General features: G+C 44.4%; 1 protein-coding gene across 12 annotated transcripts; it reads left to right on the plus strand.

Annotated features, from left to right (window-relative positions):
• Positions 1 to 43: 43 nt before the first annotated feature.
• Positions 44 to 26,583, plus strand: CPSF7 (cleavage and polyadenylation specific factor 7). 12 transcript variants are annotated; one of them, XM_063728407.1, is made up of 11 exons: positions 44 to 127; positions 751 to 859; positions 8,401 to 8,619; positions 9,437 to 9,540; positions 9,919 to 10,091; positions 13,497 to 13,652; positions 13,854 to 13,911; positions 14,239 to 14,357; positions 17,309 to 17,477; positions 18,137 to 18,304; positions 24,520 to 26,583. In XM_063728407.1, the coding sequence occupies exons 2-10, from the start codon at positions 806 to 808 to the stop codon at positions 18,297 to 18,299; spliced, it is 1,215 nt and encodes a 404-aa protein (XP_063584477.1). In that variant the 5' UTR covers positions 44 to 127; positions 751 to 805; the 3' UTR covers positions 18,300 to 18,304; positions 24,520 to 26,583. The 12 variants fall into 12 exon arrangements, with proteins under 12 accessions (XP_063584477.1, XP_063584478.1, XP_009244544.1 ...); XM_063728408.1 differs by having other exon boundaries at positions 9,919 to 10,064; XM_054524273.2 differs by lacking the exon at positions 44 to 127 and adding an exon at positions 146 to 200.
• Positions 26,584 to 26,684: the final 101 nt, after the last annotated feature.

Raw genomic sequence — 26,684 nt, forward strand, 5'->3', positions numbered from 1 at the left:
GTCCCTGCGTATGCCGGAAGTGGCGGTGCGTGTGACGCCGGCGGCGGGGGGGCGGGACCTGGGGCGGAGAGCGGTTCGCGCGCTTCGGGCCTAGTCCGGACTCGCCGCCGCTGCCGCCATATTCCCGGTAACGGGGGCGCGCGGCCGGGGGCAGGTTGGGCCGGAAGAGGGGTCCGGGCCGGCACTGAGGCGGGGAGGGGGTCGGTTGAGATGGGACGGCCGGAGTCTGCGGGCGGAGGGAGGCGCGGGCCTTTTGAGGGAGGAGGCAGAGCGCGCCGGGCCGGGTTTGTGGGGAGGGAGCGGGGCGGGCCTAGCTGGGGGCGAAGAGTAGGCCTGGGTGGGGGGCAGAGGCGGCTGGAGCTGCTTGACACCTGGGGCCCCTGGCCGGAGCCGCCTTGGGGGCCAGGCAGGTGCGGCGGATAGGGGCTGCGGGCTTCGCCGCGGTCATTCTTCGCAACGCCGTTGTAGGGCCCCCAGGAGCCGAGGGTGGGACTTTTCCGTCGCGCCATAGGTAGCTGCGGCGCCGACGCGGCGCTACCCCGGTCGGGCCAGAGGGTGATGGGCAGCGACCCCCGGCGGCCTGGGAGAGCGGGGGGCGGTGCGAGGCCGGGGGCGGGGCGGAGCGGGTGGGGCCGAGCTGGGGCCGCCAGGATGCTGCGTCTCTGGAGATGGGAGGTTAGCAACCATTATCCTCCTCCCAGCCCAGGACCCTCGTGCATTCTAATTCTTGCATTTTTCCGAATCCCGCAGTGGCATCTTCCTTACTTTGTCCATCCTCCGGACTCGCGATCTTCCTTCCGGAGCCATGTCAGAAGGAGTGGACTTGATTGATATATATGCTGACGAGGAGTTCAACCAGGTGAGGGGTCATCAGGAGCTTTGGCATTTTCCTTGATCATCTGAGGAATCATTTTCAGCAAACTGACAGTGATTTCAAGTTGTACCAGTCCTAGGCTTTGAACACGCGTCTATCCGGTCTAAAATTTTTCTCCTGCAGAAACTTTAAAGACTATACTCCATTCCTCTTTATGTTAATTTGAAGCTCCAGGCTTAATTTTAAAGGCTTTGATTTAAGAGCAAATAAAAAGCAGGTGTAATAGAATGGTGAATCAACCTGTGGAATTTACTCCCCAGGAAGCCAAAGTTGGATGTCAGACTAACCACACTTAAAAATCAAAAGTACATTTGCTACGGTATTCATGAGGACAGTGTTGATACCGGTTCCTTTACATTCTGCAGCTGGAGAAGCGTAGTCCCCTCCATCGTGACAGTCCAGAAGCAAAGTAGAAAAGATAACTTTAACATTTAGTTTCAACTCCATTCCAATTAAGTTTTACTTTTATAAGTAGGTTGACTCCAGTCATGAGAAGTCCACAGGCATTTTGGTATAATAAATTGTATTGATTAACTAGTCTTTCTAGAGGGAATAAAAGAGTAAAGACGTTAGACAAACCACTTAGAAAACAGATAATAGACCCATGCACATAACCTCAGTTGGATTTGTTTTTATTGTACCAGGGAACATTATACAGAAATTTATCTAGAGCTGGGCAAGGTGGCTCTTGACTGTAATCTCAGCTGCTCCGGAGCCTGAGATGGGAAGATTACTTAAGACCAGGAGTTCAGTACCAGCTAGGGCAACATACCAAGACCCAGTCTCTACAAAAATGTAAAAAAACAAAAAACAAAAAAAAAACAACCAGATGTGGTGGCTTGTGCCTGTAGTCCCGTCTACTCTGGAGAGTGAGGCAAGAGGTACTCCCTGAGCCCAGGAATTCAAGGCTGCAGTGAGCCATGATTGGGCCGCTGCACTCTATCCTGGGCAACAGAACAAGACCCTGACTCTTAAAAACACAAGAAACCAAATTCTCTCAAAGAAATAATCTTCCATGCAGTTCAGTTTTTCAGTCTTGAGGTCAATTCTCAAGAATGTTCCAAAATTTCTATTGAAAACGTACTAATATCTTGCCTGGGTTATTTTCAGCACCATTCTATGTAAGTAAGCTGGCTCTTCCCATTTGCATCTTCCAGTGGGTAAACATAAGGACCTGGTAATAGCATGTATTGAATGGGTTAGAAAGGGAAAGTTCCCTGGTTGGACCCTGACTTTGATATGAGACAACAGAAGAGGCGGATACATGCCATTTATTTTTCACTTGGCGTAAGTTTACATTAAAATCTATTTTTTGATGCATTATGGTTTTGTAACATGGAAATTATAAACCATACACAAAAGTAGAATAATGTAATGACCTTGTACCCATTATACAGCTTCACCAATTATATTTTTTAATGGCAGGTTTCTTGTCTCTGCTCCGGTTTGCTCTGGTTAACTGTGGTCCTTTAAATATAACTGCTGATTGTCTTAAATAGATGAATTTTCTTTTTTTTTTTTTTTTCTTGAAACGGAGTCTCTCTCTGTCACCCAGGCTGGAGTGCAGTGGCGCGATCTCGGCTCACTGCAACCTCTGCCTCCCGGGTTAAAGTGATTCTCCTGCCTCAGCCTCCTGAGTAGCTGGGACTACTCAGGACGTGGGTCACCACGTCCGGCTAATTTTAGTAGAGACGGAGTTTCGCCATGTTGGTCAGGTTGGTCTTGAACACCTGACCTTGTGATCCGCCTGCCTTAGCCTCCCAAAGTGCTGGGATTACAGGCGTGAGCCACCGTGCATGGCGAAAAAATTTTTTAGTTTTAAATAAGTCCAATAATTATGGATAAAAGAGAAAAGTTCTAGATGTTAATTTAGTTACAAAATCATTGTTTTCCTGAGTTTTCCATATTCATTTGAATCAGACTTTTACTACCTTAAAAAAAAAAAAAAAACACACACACAGTCTTGCTGTGTTGCCTAGGCTGGTCTCTCAACTCCTGAGCTCAAGTGATTCTTCCACTTCAGCCTCCCAAACTGTTGGGATTACAGGTGTGAGCCACTCTGCCCAGTTCAGACTTTTTGCAGATTATGTTTTTCCCCCACCGAGATAACAAGAGCGCTCCTTAGTTCTTCTCTTTTTTTTTTTTTTTTGAGACAGAGTCTCTCTTTGTCAGCAGGCTGGAGTGCAGTGGCACCATCTTGGCTCACTGCAGCCTCCATTTCCCGGGTTCAAATGATTCTCCTGCCTCAGCCTCCCGAGTAGCTGGGACTACAGGCGCGCGCACTGCCATGCCCAGCTAATTTTTGTATTTTTACTAGAGACGGGGTTTCACCATGTTGGCCAGGATGGTCTCAATCTCTTGACCTTGTGATCTGCCCTCCTCGGCCTCCCAAAGTGCTGGGATTACAGGCGTGAGCCACCATACCCAGCCACCTTCTCTGAAAAGCTTTTCCCCTTCTAATTTCTTATCTGTGGATTGATAATGGTGCCATCCATTTCACTTTGAGAAATAGGCAGAACTCATTGTCCAGTGGTCACTGCTTTGTTAGAGTAGAAGTTATTGGCCTCAACAGTAGTATGTGGACTTTAATACATACATATATCCAACAGGCAATATTTGACACTAGGCAAGCTGAAGAAAGTGTGAATTTTGAATATCTTATGTTTTGTGGAAGGTGAGGGGATGAGTGCTTCCCCCACACACACATGCAAATTAGTTATTTTTGACAAAGTTAGTGTTAGTGTCATCTGGAAGCTACAGAAATTATTTTAAAAAAAAACGAAGAAAAAACAACTTTGGCTAGAATTGTTAGAAGCTGGCTTGGTCTGAAGGCACCCAGTACAAATTGTGTTTTAGAATGTTTTAAGAATGTTACTGATTTCGCCCCAAGCTGGCCCATGCACAGGAAGCCCTTCATGTGCACTTTGCTCCTCAAGGAAAATTAATATTTTTCCTAGATGGAACCCTATGGTGCTTATTCCCTGATCTCTTAGAGCATTTGCTACAAAAGCCTGTTTTTGCCAGAGCTACTTTATTCCTGTAACATAGGGAGTCCTGGGATTCACACTGGCTGTCTTGGGCCAGGGAGAACTCTGGAAAGGTGACTGAGATCAGTTGCTCTGCTGGGAGTTTTGGCTTCTCATACTGAGGCAGGCTTTGCACAGTGTGTCCAGTTCTCTTCCTTACGTCCATCAATAAGTATTTATTTATTGAGCTACTTGTGTTTGCTAAGCACTGTGCCAGGACTAGTGAGGTAAAAGGAAAAAAAAGTAGGTCCCTGTACTCAAAACAGATTCCACTCCTGGTGGGTAGGGGTGGTGAACAACGACAATGTACAGTGAAGGACAAAGAGGGTGTGAAGTGGGAACTGTGGAAATGGTCATTATAAAGCCAAAATTTTTGATTAAGCCCTGGTTACAATTAAAAGAAACAATGGTATAAAGTTGGTTGCTCTGAGAAAAATAAATCCTAGGCTAGTTACTTCCCTCAGTGGGATATGAGGAAGAAGAGGGTGGAGGTTAGGAACATTGAGCAGACAAGTGGAGAAGATCTTATTTAAATTGAAAATCACACATGTTCTCTTTTGTTTACAGAGAAGCAGGAAGTTTCATGAGACAGTCACAGTTCTTTCTGTGCTATTAAACACAAAATTCTTTGAGATAGTCATTCAATATTAAATATATGTTTCATGTTTAATTTCCCTGGAATGAAACTTTGAACATCAGTGCATGTAAAATGTACTTTTCACTTAATTTGTAGAATTTGATTTTACTTTCATCTATCACTGCATAAATCCCCTGAGAAAAATCTCTGGCCCTTAACTGTGTTTCTGTTTTACTAGCTGAACAAGTAAAATGAATTGTGATGCTGGGGGATTAAAATCCAAACAATTTGATACCTTGTTTCTTCAGCAGAACCCTCAACAGACTTGCCCTGTGCAGTTCCCACCAGCTTATTTGAACTGAGGCTCTGTGGCCCAGAGAGACCATTTAAATCTTGTGATAATTTTGTATTCATTCAGTCCTTTTGTTTCTAAAAGTGGTAGCCATACCAAGATTCTCCAAGATCTAGTCTATCCTATTCTTTAAGGGATCTTAAAACAGTGGATTGGTTGCCTAAGCATATAGTACGAAGGGTTTCCTGGTGATGCATTTGGTCTCTGAGCTGTCCAAATCTGCATGTTAGTCCACTACTCAATTTTCAGTGATAATTTTTACATTACAAATTTTAGACACATATACCTGAATTACAGATACTGCATGGAAGGGAATCTCAGTTTGGTTCCATTCGATTATCCAAGATGATGTGTTTCCTTATTCCGTTTAAGTATCATTTGAAAATCCTTGATGTAAAAAAAAAAGAAGGCTGGGTGCAGTGGCTTACGCCTGTAATCCCAGCACTTTGAGAGGCTGAGGTGGGAGGATCACCTGAGGTCCGGAGTTAGAGACCAGCCTGGCCAACATGGTGAAACCCCGTCTCTACTAAAAATACAAAAATTAGCTGGGTGTGGTGGTGCACACCTGTAATTCCAGCTACTTGGGAGGCTGAGGCAGGAGAATCACTTGAACCCAGGAGGCGGAGGTTGCAGTGAGCCAAGATCACACCACTGCACTTCAACCTGGGTGACAAAGTGAGACTCTATCTCAGAAAAAAAGAAGAATCTTGGTGTGAAGTAGTGCTTTCTAAGGATTTGAGCATTGGATAAGATCAAGTGATGTATATAAATCCTTTCTCTACCTTGAACCACAGGAGCAACTCACCATACCTGGTACATGAATAGAAGAGTGATTTGTCTAAAGTTGGGATAGTTTGAGACGTAAGAGCTATGAAATATTTTATGGTGATTATTTACACACAAAATGTTTTCCCACTCATTAGCCCTAGCTGACCTTACCTTACTTTATTATCCACCCTGTCCTCTACAGTGTTAGCTTCTCTCCTCATTCTTTACATGCTGACCCTTTTTATGCACAATTCTTTTTTATGGGTTTGACTACATGGAACAAGCTTCCTGTGCTTATTTGCCTCACTAATTTCTTGTTGTTAAGTTGCCCCCTAAAAGTTTACTCTCTCTTGCTATACTTTTTCTAACGTTTTTACAAGGGTTAAGCCCTCCTGGTGGGTTTCTTAGAGTGTTTTAATATTTGAAATTATTTATATGCTTTAGGAAGTAGAATCCTTCCCCCTTCTCTATCAGAACAACCCAAGATTATTCTCTTAGTGTGCATTTTCTTCCACTGTACTTCAGATAAACTGAAAAACTGAAAGATTGTTTCCAAAGGTTCTTATAATACAAGGACTGGTCTAAGAGTAAATTTTTTAGTGAGTCTTCTTCAGATCACTTCAGAATTAGCAGTTCTTGCCGTGATATTGGGGGGAGAAAGTTAAGGGAGCCACATGTCTTTAGTTGCCTTGGAGAAACTGTTTCTTCAGGGTACTAGACAAGTTTCCCAACTTAGGTGCCTCCTTTATTCCCTTTTTTAAAAGAATAGCAATATGAAACTGCCGTAGCATCCTTAAAACACTGAACTACTTGCTGTCTCTGTCATTTTGGCAGCATTATCTTTAGCATTGTTTGAATGTTTTGTCTAATTCTTGTAATAAAAATAAAATGCTTGTCTAATCCTTAAAAAGATTTCTCTGAGGCTAGGCATGGTGGCTCACGCCTGTAATCCTAGCACTTTGGGAGGCTGAGGTGGGCAGATCACGAGATCAAGGGTTTGAGACCAGCCTGACCAACATGGTGAAACCCCATCTCTACTAAAAATACAAAAATTAGCTGGGCATGGTGGTGTGTGCCTGTAATCCCAGCTACTCAGGAGGCTGAGGCAAGAGAATCACTTGAACCCAAGAGGCAGAGGTTGCAGTGAGCTGAGATGGCGCCACTGCACTCCAGCCTGGGCAATGGAGCAAGACTATGTCTCAAAAAAAAAAAAAAAAAAATTTCTCTGAGATAATTACATTGTAGAATCCTGAACACTTTTTTTTTTTTTTTTTTTTTTTTTTTTGATACGGGATCTCACTCTGTTGCCCAGGCCGGAAGGCAGTGGTCCACTCGTGGCTCACTGCAACCTCAACCTCCTGGGCTCAAGTGATCCTTCTGCCTCCCGAGTAGCTGGGACTATAGGTGTGTGCCACCATGCCCAACTAATTTTTGTATTTATTGTAAAGATAGGGTTTCACCATGTTGCCCAGGCTGGTCTGAAACTCTTGGGCTCAAGCAGTTTGCCTGTCTCTGCATCCTAAAGTGCTGGGATACAAGGCGTGAGCCACTGCACCCAGCCTGTAAAATCCTAAACATTAAGGTCCTATATCGTAGCAGTAGTAGTTGTAGTTTTAGGGGTTTTGGTATATAGTAAGTAAGATATCACATAGGCAGAATATGTATTTTGCACATTTTCCATAATACATGTTCATATTGTAAATGCTTGCTGTGATACAGTTTATGTTCTTGTCCTGTTTTCTAGCCCTTATATTTTAGAGGACTTTAACTGTTTTTTGTATATCATTGAATATTGGCTGGGCATGGCAGTCACCCCTGTAATCCCAGCACTTTGGGAGGCTGAGGCCAGTAGATCACTTGAGTCCAGGAGTTCCAGACTAGGCTGGGCAACATGGTGAAACCCTGTCTTTACAAAAAAATTTGAAAATTAGCTGGGCATGGTTGTGCATGTCTGTAGTCCCCAGTTACTTGGGAGGCTGAAGTGGGAGGATCACTTGAACCCAGGAGGTTGAGGCTGCAGTGATTTGTAATTGCACCACTGCCCTCCAGCCTGGGTGACAACGTGAGACCCTGTCTCAAAAAAAAAAAAAAAAAGTCTCCTAGATACATGTCATGGTAATGCATTGGGTCTGTATGTCACTTAAGAAATAGAACTTAGTAGAGGAAAACCCCTGTTGTTATTCCCTTCCCTTTTATTTATTTTTTATTTTCTCTGATGGAAAGATGGGATTGTGTACAGTGAGTTTAGAGCTTTCCTAAATCATTTGTACCAATCAAGGGATTTAAATCAGTAACTCCCAATCTTTTTTGCATTTTTGTACCCACTTTCATGCTTTTCCTCTGCATTCTGTTTCTAAATAAATTTATTATTAAATAGACAAGTGAATTTTATGTAACACTTGATTTTGGAAATAGCATAAGATATTGAAAATAAGTTTTCGTTAGCTTATCTTAGATGTGGTCTTTAGAAGCTGACCTTATTGATAATAGCAGCCCATGCATCTCATTATGCATTCTTTCTTTGCTTGCTTAATCACCCAGTGCTTTTTGATTCTTGCCGTTGGCTAAAGCCAGAAATTTTACAGACTATTAACAGAATCTTGAGGGGAAAAAAATGTACATAAGCATAATTAAGTGATACAGTTTCAAAAGGAGGTTTTTCTTACTTTGTTTCCTAGGGTAGGACAAGGAAGTTTTGTACATGTTTTACCAAGTATTTAACTGGATTCTAATAAACTAGAGTGAAATAGAATGAACAAAATGAAGTTTGCAGACCTACCTTTGCCAACCCCTCATCTCTTAGGACCCAGAGTTCAACAATACAGATCAGATTGACCTGTATGATGATGTGCTGACAGCCACCTCACAGCCCTCAGATGACAGAAGCAGCAGCACTGAGCCACCTCCTCCTGTTCGCCAGGAGCCATCTCCCAAGCCCAACAACAAGACCCCTGCAATTCTGTATACCTACAGTGGCCTGCGTAATAGACGAGCTGCCGTCTATGTGGGCAGCTTCTCCTGGGTGAGTGTGGGTAACCAAAAATGCTTATGGGTGGGCTGGAGGGAGAGCACTGGGAGGTGATGGCATTTTCAGAAACCACTGTTGCACTGTTTTGTGCTCTGATGGGGTTGGATTTCTTTTTCCTGGGATCAGGTTGGATTGATCTCTGAAAGAGAACTATCCTGAGGACGTACTGGTGCCGAAGAAAGCAATGATTAAGTGGGTAGTTGCTTTTTCTGCCATCTTGTTACTGCCCCTGACCCTGGGGCTTTATGTCTAGCAGGGTCATCTGTGGGACGAGATATCAGAGTGAACACCTTGAACTCTTGGTGGTCATTAGATGGTCCTGTGATAATGGTGGGTGATGGGGATTAAACACCTTGATAACTCTAGTATACTTGGGGTAGGTGGTGACTGTTGTTCTGCAAGTTATTTTGTGATGTTTTGGGGCTGGTGGTGGGGGTGGTTTTTCCAAATTAGGAAATATATTTACTGTGAGGGAAGTTCTGGCAATGGTCAACTCTAGCCTGTCAGATCAATAATTAAAAAATTGCTAGCTGTCAATGTTTGAACTGATGACCAGCCAGCCCAAATGGCAGTCAAAGTTACAATAAATTTTAATCTTCGTAATCTCTAAAGATAGAGATTGGGGGTGAGTGGGTTTGGAATTCTGTATGGGTGCGGAGAATAAGAAAAGTCTGCACTAATTGAAATATTGCCAGGCTTTTGAGTTTCCTCTGGGGGGGACTTAGTTGTGACTAGAATCCTGGGTTTGGGACATTGGCGGGCGGGGGTGTAGCTCTTGACATCTCTTCCTTTTCCATCTTGCCGGCCCCAGTGGACCACAGACCAGCAGCTGATCCAGGTTATTCGCTCTATAGGAGTCTATGATGTGGTGGAGTTGAAATTTGCAGAGAATCGAGCAAATGGCCAGTCCAAAGGGTGAGGTCTGGATTTGAGAAGCCCCTTTTAATTTGTAACCATTGGGATAACAGATCTGCAGTATATTTTGGCCCTGGATTTTAATCCCTCCCACCCCTGGCCCAGCTTACTGCGTTGGTTTCGGCAAACTGCCTTAGAAAGGGACCTAGCTGCAGTGTAGTAGAACATCCATCTGTTAAGGGGCGAAGAATACTGATTTTTAATTCCAAAAAAATAAAGAATTAGGGTGTCTCTTTGTTGTTAGTAGTGCTGTGTGTATGTTTAGTTTAGCAAGATGTCCTTTGCTTTATCAATTTTTACTAAAAGTGGAAGAGAATTTCTTTTTTCTTCTCTTGGTTGTCTGCAGATTTCATTCATTTTTAATTTTTCTTTCCTAAGGTATGCTGAGGTGGTGGTAGCCTCTGAAAACTCTGTCCACAAATTGTTGGAACTCCTACCAGGGAAAGTTCTTAATGGAGAAAAAGTGGACGTGAGGCCGGCCACCCGGCAGAACCTGTCACAGTTTGAGGCACAGGCTCGGAAACGTGAGTGTGTCCGAGTCCCAAGAGGGGGTACGTGGAGACCATCTGTATGAAGGGGGGGATGTTTGTGGGTTTGTTTTCTATGGTGTAGGCACAGCCTACAGTGTGGATGAGTTTGGGGGAGGGTGGTGGTGGTTGTGAGTGGTGTCATGGTCGACAAGTAGTCCTCAGAATAGGTCTATATAGAAGAAAGAGCATTGTGCTGGGAGCCAAGTAGGTTCAGGTTGTAGTTTGGTTCTGCCACTGCCTCGTGTGACCTTGGCCAAGTCACTTTACTGCTTAGGGCCTGTTTCCCTATCTGGACTAGTGACATGATGTTTAAAGTTCCATCACCTCTAAATTCTGTGTTTCTATCTAAAACTTGGCATTAGATGAATGGGCTTAATTTTTAAGACATGCCTCTCTAAATTATCAAGAAACAGCCACCCTAAAATGTAACTAAAAGGTGCCTATAATCTTTTCATAAACGTTGATTGGAAGGATACTGTAAGGAATCAACCAAGAGGAGTGTTGGAGAATAAGACTTGAACAATATTTCTCCAGCATTGTCCAGGGGAGAGGGTGCTCTTTTGATTACCAAATGTTTTAGTCTGCTTGGCAGGTATATCCCGTTAGTAAAGAAAGTTACAGGCAGGGCGCGGTGGCTTACGCCTATAATCCCAGCACTTTGAGAGGCCGAGGTGGGTGGATCACGAGGTCAAGAGTTTGAGACCAGTCTGGCCAACATGGTGAAACCCCATCTCTACTAAGAATACAAAAATTAGCCGGGTGTGGGTGACATGTGCCTGTAATCCCAGCTACACGGGAGACTGAGGCAGGAGAATTGCTTGACCCCAGGAGACGGAGGTTGCAGTGAGCTGAGATCAGACCACTGCACTCCAGCCTGGGCGACAGAGCAAGACTCCATCTCGGGGGGAAAATAAAAAAGTTAGGGGCTGGGCATGGTGGCTCACACCTGTAATCCCAGTGCTTTGGAAGGCCGAGGCGGGCAGATACGTGAGGTCAGGAGTTCGAGACCAGCCTGGGCAACATGGCAAAACCCTGTCTTTACCAAAAATACAAAACTTAACCGGTTATGGTGGCACATGCCTATAATCTCAGCTACTCGGGAGGCTGAGGCAGGTGAATCTCTTGAATCCAGGAGGTGGAGGTTGCAGTGACCTGAGATTGTACCACTGCCTTCCAGCCTGGGTGACAGTGAGACTCCGTCTCAAAAAAAAAAGAAAAAAGAAAGTTACCTCAGAACTACCTTAGTTTGAGGACAGTTTCCCTAATGTTCATCTTACTCTCTTTATTCTGACTGTACTCACTAAGCCACTTTCTGATGCTAATTTGGTTTCCCAATTAGGGTCTCCTACTGGGAAGAGAATGCGCTGACCAGCCGACACAAGTATTCTGGTCTGCTTGGCAATTATATTTCTCATTGTAAATTAATAAATTGGTGTTATGGTTTATGAATCAGTCTCTTGTGAGTTTGGTTAGCATGAATCAGTCTCCTAGGGCCTAGTCACCCCAGTTGAAGCAAGTTTCTGAACCTGAGAAACCTGAGGACTAGACCTTGGATTTTCCTGACCTCATAAAGTGCAGCCACCCTGCAAGGCCTTCCCTGAGACAGCCAACCACCCTTATTTTCTTTTGCTACAGTGGGAGGAACAGCAAAGTTTCATCACTGATGTTCTGTCACTGCTTAGGTCCAGCTCTCAAAATAGTGCCTTGTATTGATTGGGTGTATCCTCCAGGTAGAAATAGGACCACTTTGTTCTTGCATAGGAACAGCTGTTCTTTTAACTAGATTGACAGCCTAGATAGATTTGGTGTGAACTCTTACTGTTCCATGTTAGAAAGGACACACTCTTCTTCCTTGACAAGTTGTATTTTCAAGTCCCCTCTGTTTTAGAGTCTTTCTGTAATTCACCCCTGACTTTCCTTAGGTATGTAATTTTACAGCTGTATTGGGAGTAACATTCTACTTCTGCTCAGCTACTTTTCATGTTACTTTTCTTTGCTGAAAAGATTGTGTAACTGAGTGCCGTTTTTCTGCTCTGTCATGCTGATGGACCTGGGCTCTGTTAATTCACTAAGTAAAGCTGGTGGACTTCCTCTGCATAAAAATGGTTGCCTCTTTTGGGACTTGTAGCCATAGATACAAAACAGAACCGTTGCAGATGTGACAACAGTAGTAGCTGGGAAAGTGGTTAGCTGTCAGGTGACACTTGCCTTATACCTTTTTGTTCTTCCGTTTGAGAGAACGCTAGGAAAGAGCCAGCTGCCATGTGTTTGAGACATGAAGAACAAGACAGCACTGGCACTGTTCTGTAAGAGAGAAATCTAGGTGGTTGTCAACATAATTGATTCCACCTTAGGCTTTACTCAGGCACTGGGATTAACTATCGTATTCTAGTTTAAGGAGCACTCTTTCCTCCACAGTTGCTGCCAGTGGCATCTTTCTATCTCCAAGACCCCCCAAAGCCATGTGATCTTGTTCTTCTATTGGATTCCACAATAAACAGGCTTAGACTGTTAAACTGGAGAGAAGGAGCAAGTTTAACCAAGTGACTTGACAATGTCAGAATCCATGCTTCCAGCTGTTTAAAACATGTTCTGAGCTCCTGTTGTGCACAGCACCATACTAGCACGTGGTGATGGTGTTCCTGTTAGGCTGCCCTGAGGGGTAGAGGATTTTGGCCATTGAAATGTAGCGGGAGTTCCCCAGATTTGAGACGTGTTTTGTAGCAAGCTTTTGCTAAGCATCCTTACTGTCAGCTGTGTGCTATCTGCTTGTGCTGTGGACGGATCTTTTATTGGCGTATCCCCCAATTTTTCTTACCTTTCACTTAACCTCCAGTTGTCTAGTCTTCATGTGTGTCTCTTTCTCACCCTGATTACTAGTTTTGGTATGTAAATAGAAGTGCCATGCAGTTCCTGCCACTCCCTCTCTTCCCTTAAATTCCCTAGCCAACACCCTGTGGCAAAGAGAACATTTTAAGTGTGCAACAGGAAGAGGTTAACTAGCATTAGTTTAAGGAGAGAGGTCCTGAACTCTTCAGGAGATGTGGGGTTTCAAGTCAACTGAAATTCACCTGAACATCAGTGAACACTGTCATTTTCTCGTGGGCTATCAGGATCCTTCTACATTTAAAAATAGAAGATATATATAAGGATAAATTAAATCTGTTCTGAAGCACTTCTGGAGTTCTGGATGGAAAACATTCTTCGAAAGGATTTAGGACGATATTGTTTTTTGGATTTAATGTCTTCACTGAGTTGCTTCTGACCTCTGAAGCCAAAAAAAAAAAAGGCAGTAGATGATTTTACCTTCTCAGCCACTTTAGTCACCTTTCTTTGTAGGGTGTCTGATAACTCCTGAAGGATGAACTGGTCCTGTGGGTTTGTGTAAAGCCTGGGCAGTAACGTCAGTTCTGTTTTGCTTCATAGGAATACCTCCACGGGCCCATTCCCGAGATTCTAGTGATTCTGCTGATGGACGGGCCACACCCTCTGAGAACCTTGTACCCTCATCTGCTCGTGTGGATAAGCCCCCCAGTGTGCTGCCCTACTTCAATCGTCCTCCTTCGGCCCTTCCCCTGATGGGTCTGCCCCCACCACCAATTCCACCCCCACCACCTCTCTCCTCAAGCTTTGGGGTCCCTCCTCCTCCTCCTGGTATCCACTACCAGCATCTCATGCCCCCACCTCCTCGATTACCTCCTCATCTTGCTGTACCTCCCCCTGGGGCCATCCCACCTGCCCTTCACCTCAATCCAGCCTTCTTCCCCCCACCAAACGCTACAGTGGGGCCTCCACCAGATACTTACATGAAGGCCTCTGCCCCCTATAACCACCATGGCAGGTAAGGACTATCTTGTTCCTTTCAGATTTGAGCCAGGGTAAATAAGTGTATTAAGCATTTTATTTTCCCTGAGAAAGTGAGCACTGAATCCTTGTTCTTTCCCTTATGGACATTCTGTTATCATAGCATTGACTCCTGGGAAGTAGTACCATGTCCTTTATACCCCTTTTTAAGGTGCTTAATTAAATTAAATGTGGGAGCAGGTGTTATGAATGCTACAGATGTCTAGCATTGTCGTGTGTTATGCCAAAATTACAAAAGTATTGTAGAGTACAGTAAAAATAATAAGGGGTGTGAGCAATCAGGGATGGTATTTTCTCTGTACAGCCGAGATTCGGGCCCTCCACCCTCTACAGTGAGTGAAGCCGAATTTGAAGATATCATGAAGCGAAACAGAGCAATTTCCAGCAGTGCCATTTCCAAAGCGGTATCTGGAGCCAGTGCAGGTAACTTGGTGCTTACCTTTGCTGCCTTATCCTTAACCTTTACTTTTTTTTCCTGATTTTGTCATTTCTACTGGCAAAAGTTCAACAAGATAAAGTTGGAGTACTGTAGATAGCAAGAGCGGCACACTTTGAAGAGCAATATGTAACCTGATTTCTTGGCCTTGGGGAAGCTCCGGCAGTATTACTTAGCCTGTATCTAGGCCTGCCCTCATGAAAACCAACTTAATGCCTAGAATATAAATAATTAATACCATCTCGATGTGGTGTTTGCTGTAGAATGAAATTCCTGCCTTGTGGAAATCTCCATCTCAGTGGTTGATCTTTAGATCTAGTGTCTGTGTAGTAGACCCAATGCCAGATACAGACCCTGGGTTTTCTTTAGGAATGATGTTTTGACTGGATAATGTGTTTTTTTGTTTGTTTGTTTTGAGAGGGAGTCTTGCCCTGTCACCCAGGCTGGAGTGCAGTGGTGCAATCTTGGCTCACTACACTCTCCGCCTCCTGGGTTCAGGCGATTCTCCTGCCTCAGCCTCCCGAGTAGCTGGGATTACAGGCACTTGCCACCATGCCCAGCTAATTTTTGTATTTTTTTGTAGAGACAGGGTTTCACCATATTGGCCAGGATGGTCTTGAACTCCTGACCTCAAGTGATCCACCTGCCTCGGCCTCCCAAAGTGCTGGGATTACAGGTGTGAGCCACCACGTCCAGCCTAGATAATGGTTTGCTATGAAGTCTGATTACATTTGGGAGTCTAAGCAGAGCTGGTAGGTAGCCTATCCTAAAAAGAGGCAAGTCTGTAGATGTCATCTTAAGGCATGTTATACCCTTACAGCTAACTTTTGCTCTGCTCTCATTATTAAGTGGGTAGAACCAGCAGCCATGATTCTGAAAGCCCTGAGCATAAGATTTTTGGTTTCTAAAAGAAGAGGCTACAGGAAGTTTCAGAGTTCTGGTCCGGTTTTTACATCATGACATTAGCCATATTCACTTCCTTCCTGTGAGTTTCCTACATGCATGTAAATGTCTGTAGATTATCAGATCTCCTAAGAAATAAGTTAGCCCTAAATATTATCATCTGCTTTCCCTCAGTTTTCATCTTTGCATCATCTTGCCAAACTTGAATCCACAGAGAAGGTTAAAGACAGAAAGTACATATGTTCCCTTCATTTTTTTCCCACCAGAAAAATCTACCTTGACGTCTAAATTAATCTTTTTTAGGCCAGGTGAAGTGGCTCATGCCTGTAATCCCAGCACTTTTTTTTTTTTTTTTTTTTGAGACGAAGTCTGGTTCTATTGCCCAAGCTGGAGTAGTGCAGTGGTGTGATCCCGACTCACTGCAACCTCTCCCTCCCAGATTTAAGCAATTCTTCTGCCTCAGCCCCCCCAAATAATTGGCATTACAGGTGCATGCCACACTGCCTGGCTAGTTTTTGTATTTTTAGTAGAGACCGGGTTTCACCATGTTGACCAGGCTGGTCTCGAACTCTGGCCTCAAGTGATCCGCCCACCTCGGCCTCCCAAAGTGCTGGGATTACAAGTGTGAGCCACTGCATCCAGCCATAATTTTTTTAATGTATACATATACTACGCATACATGTTTTATGTAAATAACATATATACACACACATACATCTGATGGTAGGTTAAAAATTTGTAGAAATACACATTGTTTAGAAAGTCTCATGAGGTACAGTAGCTCATACCTATAATCCCAGCACTTTAGGAGGCCCAGGCAGGAGGATCACTTGAGGCCAGGAATTCAAGACCAGCCTAGTCAACATAGTGGACTCCATCTCTACAAAAAATTTTTGAAAAATAAGCCAGGTGAAGTGGCATGCAGGAGGATGGCTTGAGCCCAGGAGTTCAAGGATGCAGTGAGCTATGATCATACCACTGCACTTAGCCTGGATGATAAAACAAGACCCGTCTCAAAAACAAAATAGTCCTCTATACAAGGACCACCAATAAGACCACCTTTTATAGTTTATATTCCTCCAGAATTTTTTCTGTGCATATGACAATTTATATAATTTTTATTGTTTTTACAAAAACAGGATATGGTTTTGAAACTTGCTTGTTTCAATTAGTGTATTCTGGACACCTATTATATCAACATATAATATAACATTTATTGATCCTTACTGTGTGCCTGGCACTGTGCTAAGGGCTTTACATGGATTACTTTGTTTACATACAGGTTTACCTCTTGCTTTTTAACAACTATGTAATATTCTGTAGAACCAACGTTCCTTTATATAGCCAGACCCTATTGAAGATAATATAGCAAACAACACTGGCCGGGCGCGGTGGCTCATGCCTGTAATCCCAGCACTTTGGGAGGCCAAGGCGGGCGGATCACAAGGTCAGGAGATCGAGACCATCCTGGCTAACACGGTGAAACCCCGTCTCTACTAATAATACAAAACATTAGCTGGGCATGGTGGCGGGCGCCTGTAGTCCCAGCTACTCAGGAGGCTGAGGCAGGAGGATGGCGTGAACCTGGGAGGCGGAGCTTGCAGTGAGCCGAGATCGCGGCCACTGCACTCCAGCCTGGGCAGCAGAGTGAGACTCTGTCTCAAAAAAAAAAAAAAAAGAAAAAAGCAACAACACTAAAACACTGTTAAACATACACACTTGTGAACAGAAGTAGAAAATTTTTAATAGAATTGCTGGCTCAAAAAATATGCACATTGTTTATTTTAATAGATGTCAAATAGCCCCTGGATAACAATGTGTCAGTTTGTTCATCTGACAACATCTGTCAGATTCTAAACCGCTGGAATATAGGTGTCATCCAGTTTTACACTTGCAACATCTGCCTTGTCTCTTTTACTGCGGTTGTTTGGGACAGCTAGCTACTCTTGGTTTGTGTCTGCCTGAGTTCTCCTTTTGGTCCAGTTAGTTTACCATCTCTCCTCACCCTTGGCCTTTCTCCTTCATCCTTTATCAGGGGATTACAGTGACGCAATTGAGACGCTGCTCACAGCCATTGCGGTTATCAAACAGTCCCGGGTTGCCAATGATGAGCGTTGCCGTGTCCTCATCTCCTCTCTTAAGGACTGTCTTCATGGCATCGAAGCCAAGTCCTACAGTGTGGGTGCCAGTGGGAGCTCTTCCAGGTGAGTTGGTGATTGCGTCCTCACCTACCAGCCCCAAGCAGCACTCTTCCAGGGATAGGGAGTGGGGACAAATGGAGCCCAGGGAATCTGGGAAAGACCTGGCTGAAAGTCTGGACCTTAGCCTTCATGTCTTTTTGGGGAAGAAACTAATCAGATGCTTTCATTAATAAGTGTTGTAACATCTGGCATCTGGTGGGTGAGGCAGTGGGCTCATGTAGGAAAAAATACAGACAGGTATTTTTAAGAACATGGGCTTTGGAGCCCTACAAGCTTGGATTGGAATCCCAGTTCTGCTGCTATCTGTGTGACCTTCTTGTGTATGGAAGTTAGTCAACTTTCCAAGCCTTATTTTTCTCATTTTCTAAAAAAGGGACAATGATAGTATTTATCTTACAGACCTGTTGTAAAGATTAGGTCAGATAATCCATACAAAATTATTAGCACTGCACCTGATAAATTAGTTCTCAACAGATAAATTTACCTGTTAATCATCTTCCCAAAAAAGAGTAGTCCTCAAAGAGCTAAAATCCTCAGACAGCAGGCCCATGATAGAGTAATAGAGGAATAGTTTAGGCAAATATCGGAAGACACCAAAACACCACATTCTTGGAAAGAAAGTGGTAGGCCTTCTGAGTGAGGCTGAAGGATCTTTCTAATAGGAAAAGACATCGGTCCCGGGAAAGGTCACCTAGCCGGTCCCGGGAGAGCAGCAGGAGGCACCGGGATCTGCTTCATAATGAAGATCGGCATGATGATTATTTCCAAGAAAGGAACCGGGAGCATGAGAGACACCGGGATAGAGAACGGGACCGGCACCACTGAGAAAGGTGGGGAGAAGCCCCGTTCCTGGCTGCTGGGGGATTTTTTATTAAAAAAAGATTTATAGTGAAAAGTTCTCTCTCTTGAAAGCAAAAGTAAATGCAGCAAGGGTAGGGGGAACTTCTGATTTACATAACTGGAATTTCAGGGCAGATTTTCTGCACATTTATGGGGAGTCTTATCCTGAGGTTCAGCTGTTTCTGCTTGTTTCTTGACTGCCTTAACCTGGTATCTGAGTGAGAGTATGGTGTCTGCGTTCAGGTACCAATTTGAATCCCAGTTTCTCCACTAATAATTGGCCATATTACTTTCTGTTCCACAGTTTCTTCATTTGTAAATGAAGATAATACAAGCAGCTGTCCCAGTGACTAGCTAAGTTTTAGTGAGAGAGTCCATGTAGACCATTTGGCACTCATGGTACCTGTCACATAGTAAGTTCTCAATAATTAATAGCCATTGTTATCATTATGAACTTTCAATTTAAAAAATGAGGAAAATTGACTAAGAATAGTAAGGCCATTGCCTACTTAGTTTTCAAGGTGCAACATTAATGATTTTAAGAATTAGGCTTGGTGCAATGGCTCACACCTATGATCCTAGCACTTTGGGAGGCCAAGACGAGAGGATTGTTTGAGCCAAGAGTTCGAGACCAGCCTGGGCAACATAGGGAGACCCTGTCTCTACAAAAAATACAAAAATTAGCCAAGTGTGGTGGTCCCAGCTACTTAGGAGGTGGAGGTGGGAGGGTTGCTCGAGCCTAGGAGCTCGAGGCTGCAGTGATCTGTGATTGCACCACTGCACTCTGGCCTGAGGGACAGTGAGACCTTGTCTGAAAAAAGGTAGGGAGGAGGGGCGGGTGGGTGCCTCATGCCTGTAATCCCAGCACTTCAGTAATTTGGGAGGCAGAGGCTAGAGGATCACTTAAGCAGGAGTTTGAGAGCAGCCTGAGCAACATGGTGAGACCCTCTCTTTTTTTTTTTTTTTTGAGACAGAGCCTCACTTTGCTGCCCACGCTGAAGTGTAGTGGCATGATCTCGGCTCACTGCAACCTCCACTTCCTGGGTTCAAGCTATTCTGCCTCAGCCTCCCCAGCATTTGGGGCTATAGGTGTGTGTCACCACGCCCGCTTATTTTTCTATTTTTAGTAGAGGCGGGGCTTCACCATACTGGCCAGGTTGGCCTTGAACTCCTGACTTCGTGATCAGCCCACCTTGGCCTCCCAAAGTGCTAGGATTACAGGCGTGAGCCACCACGCCCGGCCAAGACCCCATCTCTTAAAAGAAAAAATTAGTTTATTTAAAAGATTTTGAAAACTAATATGCTTTAGTCAGAGAGGAGAAAGCTGATCTGAAAAATGATCTTTAACAGGTTTAGAGGCTTTGTGGTGGATAATTAACTTCAACTAACTCTTTTGGAAAAGACTTAGTGACAAGGTTGTTTATTTTGTTGTTGTGTTTTTTGTTTTGTTCTGTTTTGAGACAGTCTCACTCTTGCCCAGGCTGGAGTGCAGTGGCGCAATCTCGGCTCACTGCAAACTCCGCCTCCCGGGTTCAAGCAGTTCTCTGCCTCAGCCTCCCAAGTAGCTGGGATTACAAGCGCCCACCACCACGCCCAGCTAATTGTATTTTCAGTAGAGACAGGGTTTCACCATCTTGGCCAGGCTGGCCTTGAACTCCTGACCTCGTGATCCACCCGACTCGGCCTCCCAAAATGCTGAGATTACAGGCGTGAGCCACCGCACCCGGCTGTTTTTTGTTTTTTTTTTTTGGTTTTTTTGGTTTTTTTTAATAGACACAGTGTCTCACTCTGTCACCCAGGCTGGAGTGCACCGTCATGAGGCACCATCATGGCTCTGTAACATCGACCTCCTGGGCTCAGGTGATCTTCCTCCCTCAGCCTCCTGAGGGCTAATTTTTAAATTTTTTGTAGAGGCTTGCTTTGTTGCCCAGGCTGGTCTTGAACTCCTGGCCTCAAGTGATCCCCCTGCCTCAGCCTCCCAATGTGCTGTGGGATTATGGGCATGAAGCCACTGCAACTGGCTATAATTTTCTTTTGAAGCAAAATGAAAGCAGGAAGGTTGGGAGAAAAACTGTTAAGTATGGAGAAGTTCAGTTAAGATTGGTTGGATCCAGGGGCTCTGGCTGTGTCATCCAGACTTTATCTGCATCTCTCAGCTCTGCTTTTCTCTGTTGCTTTCATTCTTAGACAGGCTCCATATTGGTAGGGAGTCAGAGGGGGTGCTGTGCCTTTAGGTTGCATCCTACCAGCTTAGCAATCCCAACTGAAAGAAAACTTCTGGAAAGATTGTTTCTAGTATATAAGCATATAGGAGCAGGTGTTGACTCTGCTTCTATGGAAATCTTTAAAATAGGCCAGAGTGGCTAGGGGTCTGTCTGTAGTTCTTGGAGGCTACTGCGTGACCCAGGTAACTTCAGGGTCCTGTCTTAATTTTGTGGTTGCAGATTTATAAGTCTCTAGGACTTCCCATTTTTCTGTCTCACATCAAGTACATTAGGAAGATGTCCTTGGCCGGGCGCAGTGGCTCACACCTGTAATCCCAGCACTTTGGGAGGCCAAGGTGGGTGGATCACGAGGTCAGGAGATTGAGACCTTCCTGGCTAACATGGTGAAACCCCGTCTCTATCCCGACCGAGACCATCCTGGCTAACACGGTGAAACCCCATCTCTACTAAAAATACACACAAAAAAATTAGCCGGGCGTGGTGGTGGGCGCCTATAGTCCCAGCTACTCAGGAGGCTGAGGCAGGAGAATAGCATGAACCCAGGAGGCAGAGCTTGCAGTGAGCCGAGATCGTGCCACTGTACTCCAGCCTGGGCGACAGAGTGAGACTCTGTCTCAAAAAAAAAGATGTCCTTCATCATTTGCCTGCTTGATCTAAAGTAATGGTAACTGAAAAGGAAGGTGAGGGAAAAGAATAGTAGTTCTGTTTGGTGTCTTTGGGATGGTGATATCTGGATGAAGAAAGACAAAGAAACTCTCACCACCTGTGAGCCCCTATAGTTCATGAGCAATAGCTGGAATGTAAATAGTTGGAAAATTAGCAGTATTTTGCCTAGTGACAACCTACTAAAAACCAAAATACTCCTTTTAGGTTTGGCTACTGCCCTCTGTCTTGTTCTTTGGCCATTAGCTTAAAAAGATTTATAGCCAGGAATTGTTTTTATCTTCTCCCAAACAAGTAAGTGGAAAGATGAAAAATTACTAATATTTTTTGTCTCTGTTCTCTGTTGTTAGCCACTCATTTATTCCACAAAATCCTAGAGTGCTTAACATCATTGAAATCTAGGGTAACCCATGTAGAATCAACAGTTAGGCTGTGGGTTCTAGGTACTTCTTTCTAGATTTTGCAACAGGTTGAGTTTGGGGAGATGCCTATGTATCCTCTGGAAAAGCAGACACTATTGTAGATGGAGACCACAAACAACTTTGGCCTAATTCAGTCTCAGGTGGGCATGAGGGCAGGCATTAGAGTTGGTCTTGGTCCAGTCCTAACTCCCTTTTCTTGTTTGAGTCTGCACAGTTGCTAGTGTTACTTGTGGGTTGAAAAGCACATGCAGGCTACAGTGTATGTCTTTTGGAGTTGACTGGGATAAGAGTGACCAGGAAGGTGATGATTGACCTGTGCAGAGCATGCACTGTCGTCTTTGGGGCTGCATTCAGTTTAGTAGTTAGAACATAACTGCATGTCACCATTCCTGATGGCTTTGCTCCTGACAGCCTTTTAACAGGGAAATTACCAGTGAGATCTGCTGATCCAGCAGTAGTTTGAGAATTGAACATCTCAACCTTAGTCTTTAGCTGTCACTTTGCATTATTTCTTCCACTTATAAAATGGGGCCAGGCACAGTGGCTCATGCCTGTAACTTCAACACTTTGGGAGGCCGAGAGGGGCAGATCGCTTGAGCTTAGGGACCAGCCTGAGGAACATGGCAAAACACTCGTCTCTACCAGAGATACAAAACTAGCTGGGCATGGTGGTGTGCTCCTGTAGTCCCAGCTACTTGAGGGTGCTGAGGCGGGAGGAGTCTCAGCTACTTGGGGGCACTTAGGTGGGAGGATCGCTTGAGCCCGGGAGATAGAGGCTGCAGTGAGCCATGTTTGTGCCACTGCACTCCAGCCTGGGCAATAGAGCAAGACCCTGTCTCAAAAAATAATAGTAATAAAAATAAGATGAGACTATTTCTCCCATTATGAGGATAACTCTCTTTTGGTAACTTTGAAAATGCTGAAACAATATTACCTAGAAAACAGTCATTTGACTTGTGTAGGCCCATGACAAGATGGGAAAAATTAACTCTGAGGCAGGTTTTCTACTTCCCCACTTTTCCTGGTCACCCATTTGATATAGTGGTTATTGCGCCTGAATAATACAGTCTGAAAGAACTGAATCAGGCACCCCAAGAATGTCAATTTCTTACATTCTCACCCTAAGGACTCTTAATTCCATCTGTAGTGACCAAATTATGGCTTAGGAAGTTTCATGTTGGGAAGATGGTACATGGTCCTCATTTATAACAACCTTTTAGTTAGAAATGAATCATATTTATATTCTATGATGACAGGTGTTCCCTGAGAGTGAAAGGTACATTTTGTCCAGAGGCAGCAGTAGAACAGTAGCCTTCTTTGTCCATCTTTTCTCAGTGTAGGACCCAGTTCTGGGGCCTGAAGGCTAATTGGCCCACTGAAGGAATCTCTGATTTCTGCCTGCATTCCAACATTGGCACCAAAATGTAGCCATGGAGATTTAAGAATTCAGTGCTGTGGCTTGCTTCTCTTGGTGTACAAGTTATCCTCTGCAATCTGGGTCTTCAACTTCTTAGTAGTTCTCAACTACGTCAGTTGTCTCATTATTTTAGGACATTATCCTACTTGAAATATAGTCATTCTCACATCATTCCTGTCCTTGTTATCCATTGAAAACTGAGCTTTCTCTTCAATTTGGATCGAATTCAAAGATTCAGAAGCCCTAATGGTATGAAATTGAGTGCACTGAGGGCTTCAGTTTTCCCTTAGAGAAAATGGGACAAGTAACAGCCTGCATAGGTGTTTAGACAAGCCAGGAAGGTTTAGGCCATATAGATTCTGAGGACCCAAGCTGAAAATAGTGTCATTTCGGTGTGTAGAAGGATCAGGGAGGATGTAGATGTCTCCTCTAGGTTTTATAAGGCCACTTTACAGAAGTAGTTATATAAAAGGTAAACATTTGTGTGTAGGCTGTGTTGCCGGTTTGGGCATTAGGAGAAATTCTAATTCCTCATTTTCCCTTTGGCTATTAGTTCTGTTTAATATGCTCAGACTGACCATACCACCACCCGCAGATGGATTTTGCAGCATTGGAACAGGGGCTGAGTATACTAGGAACTTTGTTTGGTGGCCATGTGACAGGTGGCTTAATAGACCCTTTTGGGTAAAACTTCTTAACTGTATTTGGGTTTCTTTCATGCTCTGCTTTCTGTTCTGGCCTGGCCACGTGCCTCCTGCTTAGTGTTAGTATGTTTCCTGGTTCCTCACCTATGGCTGTCATGTGAGGAAAGACTTAAAATCTCGAGTTTTAGTACATCTTGGAAAACCTCTGGGGCTGTGTTTGTGTACACACATACTCATAAAGGCACTTTTAGCCAAGACTCCTTTAAAAAGAAAAAAAAAGGATTTAAGAGTTTCCTGTGTATGTGCATCCTGCCTGCTAGGGCCTCTTGGGTGTTTGGGGATTAATGGATTTGGTTGTGTACATACCTGTTTTCTTACCACTAAACCTCCCATTTCCAGATTTTTCCCCCTTCCCCTTAAGGTAAGCTATGACTTGCACAGAATAGACTTCTGAACCCATATTTAAACTTACCTTATTCCCTTTTAGCAACTTTTCTTGAAATGTGTCACAGTTTCCATACTTTTGCAGCCAAAGTCTCCTTTTCAGTCAAACGTTCAGAGACCTCATTTTGTTCTGTTTTTTCACCGAATCTTTATAGTGGATGTCACTGCTTTTTTTCTCTCTACTCACTGTAGCTTCTCCTCCAGCCATTCCTCACCACTTCTAGTGTCAGACAATCCTGCTTTGTTTTCCCAGACTTGCATTCTCTGTCTGCATTCCCTACTTCTTATGTTGTAGCGCTAGAATATGTGTGTTTTATATAAGCCCTGGTCATTCAGAAAGTAACCTCTAACTTGTGTTTTCTTTCTTCTCTTCTGATGTTCTCATTGCAGGAGTCTGGTTGGAAGCAAATGTTTTTTTAATGGACTTGCATCTCCTCACCTTGATCAGGACTAAAGGACGGAGGCCGCCCCACCCCCTTCCCTTTCCTCCAAACCCCTAACTCCCTCCAGACACCCAGGGAATACCCTCTGCCCCACAGGATTGAAGACTGCTTGGCAGCCCTCCCAATCCCACACCTCCTGTTTGCCAGGGGAAAGAACCTAAAGACTTCGTGTGATTGGGAGGGGTGGCAGACAGGAAGAAAAGAACATGTCCAGGCCCCTGGTCTCCATAGAGAATGGTGCTTTGTCCAAGAAAACGTATGAGTTTCTGATTCTCCGGGAGCAGTTCAATGGTGAGGTTGATGGGAAGACTTCCTTCCCAAAGAAAATAGATCCTCCATGCAGGATCTAAGAGAGTGACTGGGTGTGCCAAAATATGCCCAGGGTCCTGCCCTCAGCACTAGATTTAATGGGGCCAAGAGGGTCCAAATCCCTTGCTAACATACCACTTCTTTGTTTAACTCCTTTACCTTTCCAGCCCTTTGAGGAGGGACCATGAGAACAGAAATTACCTTATGAAAAGCTACTTCTGTTCCTGCTTTCCCTCTCACGTATTGACGGTTTATTTCTTTGACCTCCCAGAGGGCTGAACTCTTTCAACTCTGCGCTGCCCAGCCTTCTCAGTGGACTTGCCCCTCCTAAGCAGAGAAGGCCTATGAGGTTGCTTGCTGCTGGGAAGCCTGGCAGAGCCAATTACCACCCTCTGCTGCTTAGTGCTTGGGTACCTCTTGCAATAACCAGCTCTTAGTTGTTCCCTTTCCCTGGGGCTTTTCCATTTAACACATGGAGCCCTTCCCCCAGAAGGCTACTTCCTTGTTTTAGAGGAAGGTACTGCCCATTGGGAGATGGGGACATTGGGACCTCAGCAATGAAGAACCCTTGTGAAGTAACCAGGAGGAATGGGGGAAGAAGCAAGTTGGGCAGGATATGGCCTACTTCCATAGGCTTTTTTTTTTTTTTCAGGTTTGATGTAAGCATGGGCTTGCATCACCCAGGTACATACTTTTACTTATTGTGGGATAACCTGGCACTAGTAGGCAGGTAAAGTCAGAAATTTGGTGTCTTTTCACCTTTTGACTGTTGACTTAATAGCTCCTCTCACTCTGCCTGGAGATACTTCCTGCCTCAGATGAGGAGCCAGAAGAAACAGAGCCCGACTTGAATGAACTCAGCTCAGAGTTCTAAGGACCAGCATTCTGGGGGCCATTTTCTCTACAGGCTAATGGAATTGCTTTTCCATAACATCCAAATTGTAATGTGGTTGCTGCTGAAGGAGGAGGCAGCAGTGAGGTCCTGCGGTACCCATGGGGTGATGCTACTTCTGCATGCATCTACAGGGCATCTGACATCTAACATGAGACGTGGCATGTGAGATGAGACTTGGCATGTGAGACATAGGGTCACTAGAGACCCTTCTGGGTCAGAGGAGAGAGACTGAATTGGACTAAACCCTTCCTCTGTTCCCAGCACGTTTCTCATATAGCCCTCAGTCACTGAGGGAGTCCCCCCGCAGGATTGGAGAGGCACATTCCCTTGGGACAGAGGCTACAGGTTGGAGCTTTTTTTCCCCTGTCCCCCAACCCCATTCCCACCTCCACTTCAGAACATGGCACCCCACCCAACTGGCCAAGTGTTAAGTGATGTGCTTATTGAGAGCAACTCCGGGTGTCTTTTAAAATGTAGAGAAAAGGTGACAGTTTAAGGAAAAATATATATAGAATACCAGAAATGCCGTTTACCCGGAGAATTTTTTTCTCCCCATTTGTTTTGTTTTTACTCAATGACACCATTTTTAGTTTTATTTCCTGATAGCAAAAGGAAAAAAAACACCCATCCCTCAAAAAGGCCAAGGTCCCGTCCCCCTGTTGTCGGTGATTTGTTTGTCTTTCTGATAGGTTGAAAATTGTGTAATAAACTTGATGACGCTGTCAATCTTTTATACTGCATTGTATTTTTTTCCTTTTGTAACAAAATATTTTTAAATAATAAATGGGGTGTGAGCTGTTTTATGGATTCTGCATTGAATAGATTTGTTGAGGTGTCTGGGGCGTGGGCATGGGCTGATGTAGACACTCGAATGATGGTGGCTAGGATTGCATGTCAGGCAGTGATAC

The sequence above is a fragment of the Pongo abelii genome, chromosome 9 (assembly GCF_028885655.2).
Source record: "Pongo abelii isolate AG06213 chromosome 9, NHGRI_mPonAbe1-v2.0_pri, whole genome shotgun sequence".
Taxonomy (NCBI): Eukaryota; Metazoa; Chordata; class Mammalia; order Primates; family Hominidae; genus Pongo; species Pongo abelii.

Excerpts from the sequence above, each read along its gene's own strand:
- CPSF7 (XM_009246269.4), top strand. The coding sequence starts at position 806 with ATGTCAGAAGGAGTGGACTTGATTGATATATATGCTGACGAGGAGTTC. Across the intron at positions 9,541-9,918 it reads GCAAATGGCCAGTCCAAAGG|GTATGCTGAGGTGGTGGTAG; the intron begins GTGAGGTCTGGA and ends TTCTTTCCTAAG. Across the intron at positions 10,092-13,496 it reads TGTCCGAGTCCCAAGAGGGG|GAATACCTCCACGGGCCCAT; the intron begins GTACGTGGAGAC and ends TTTGCTTCATAG.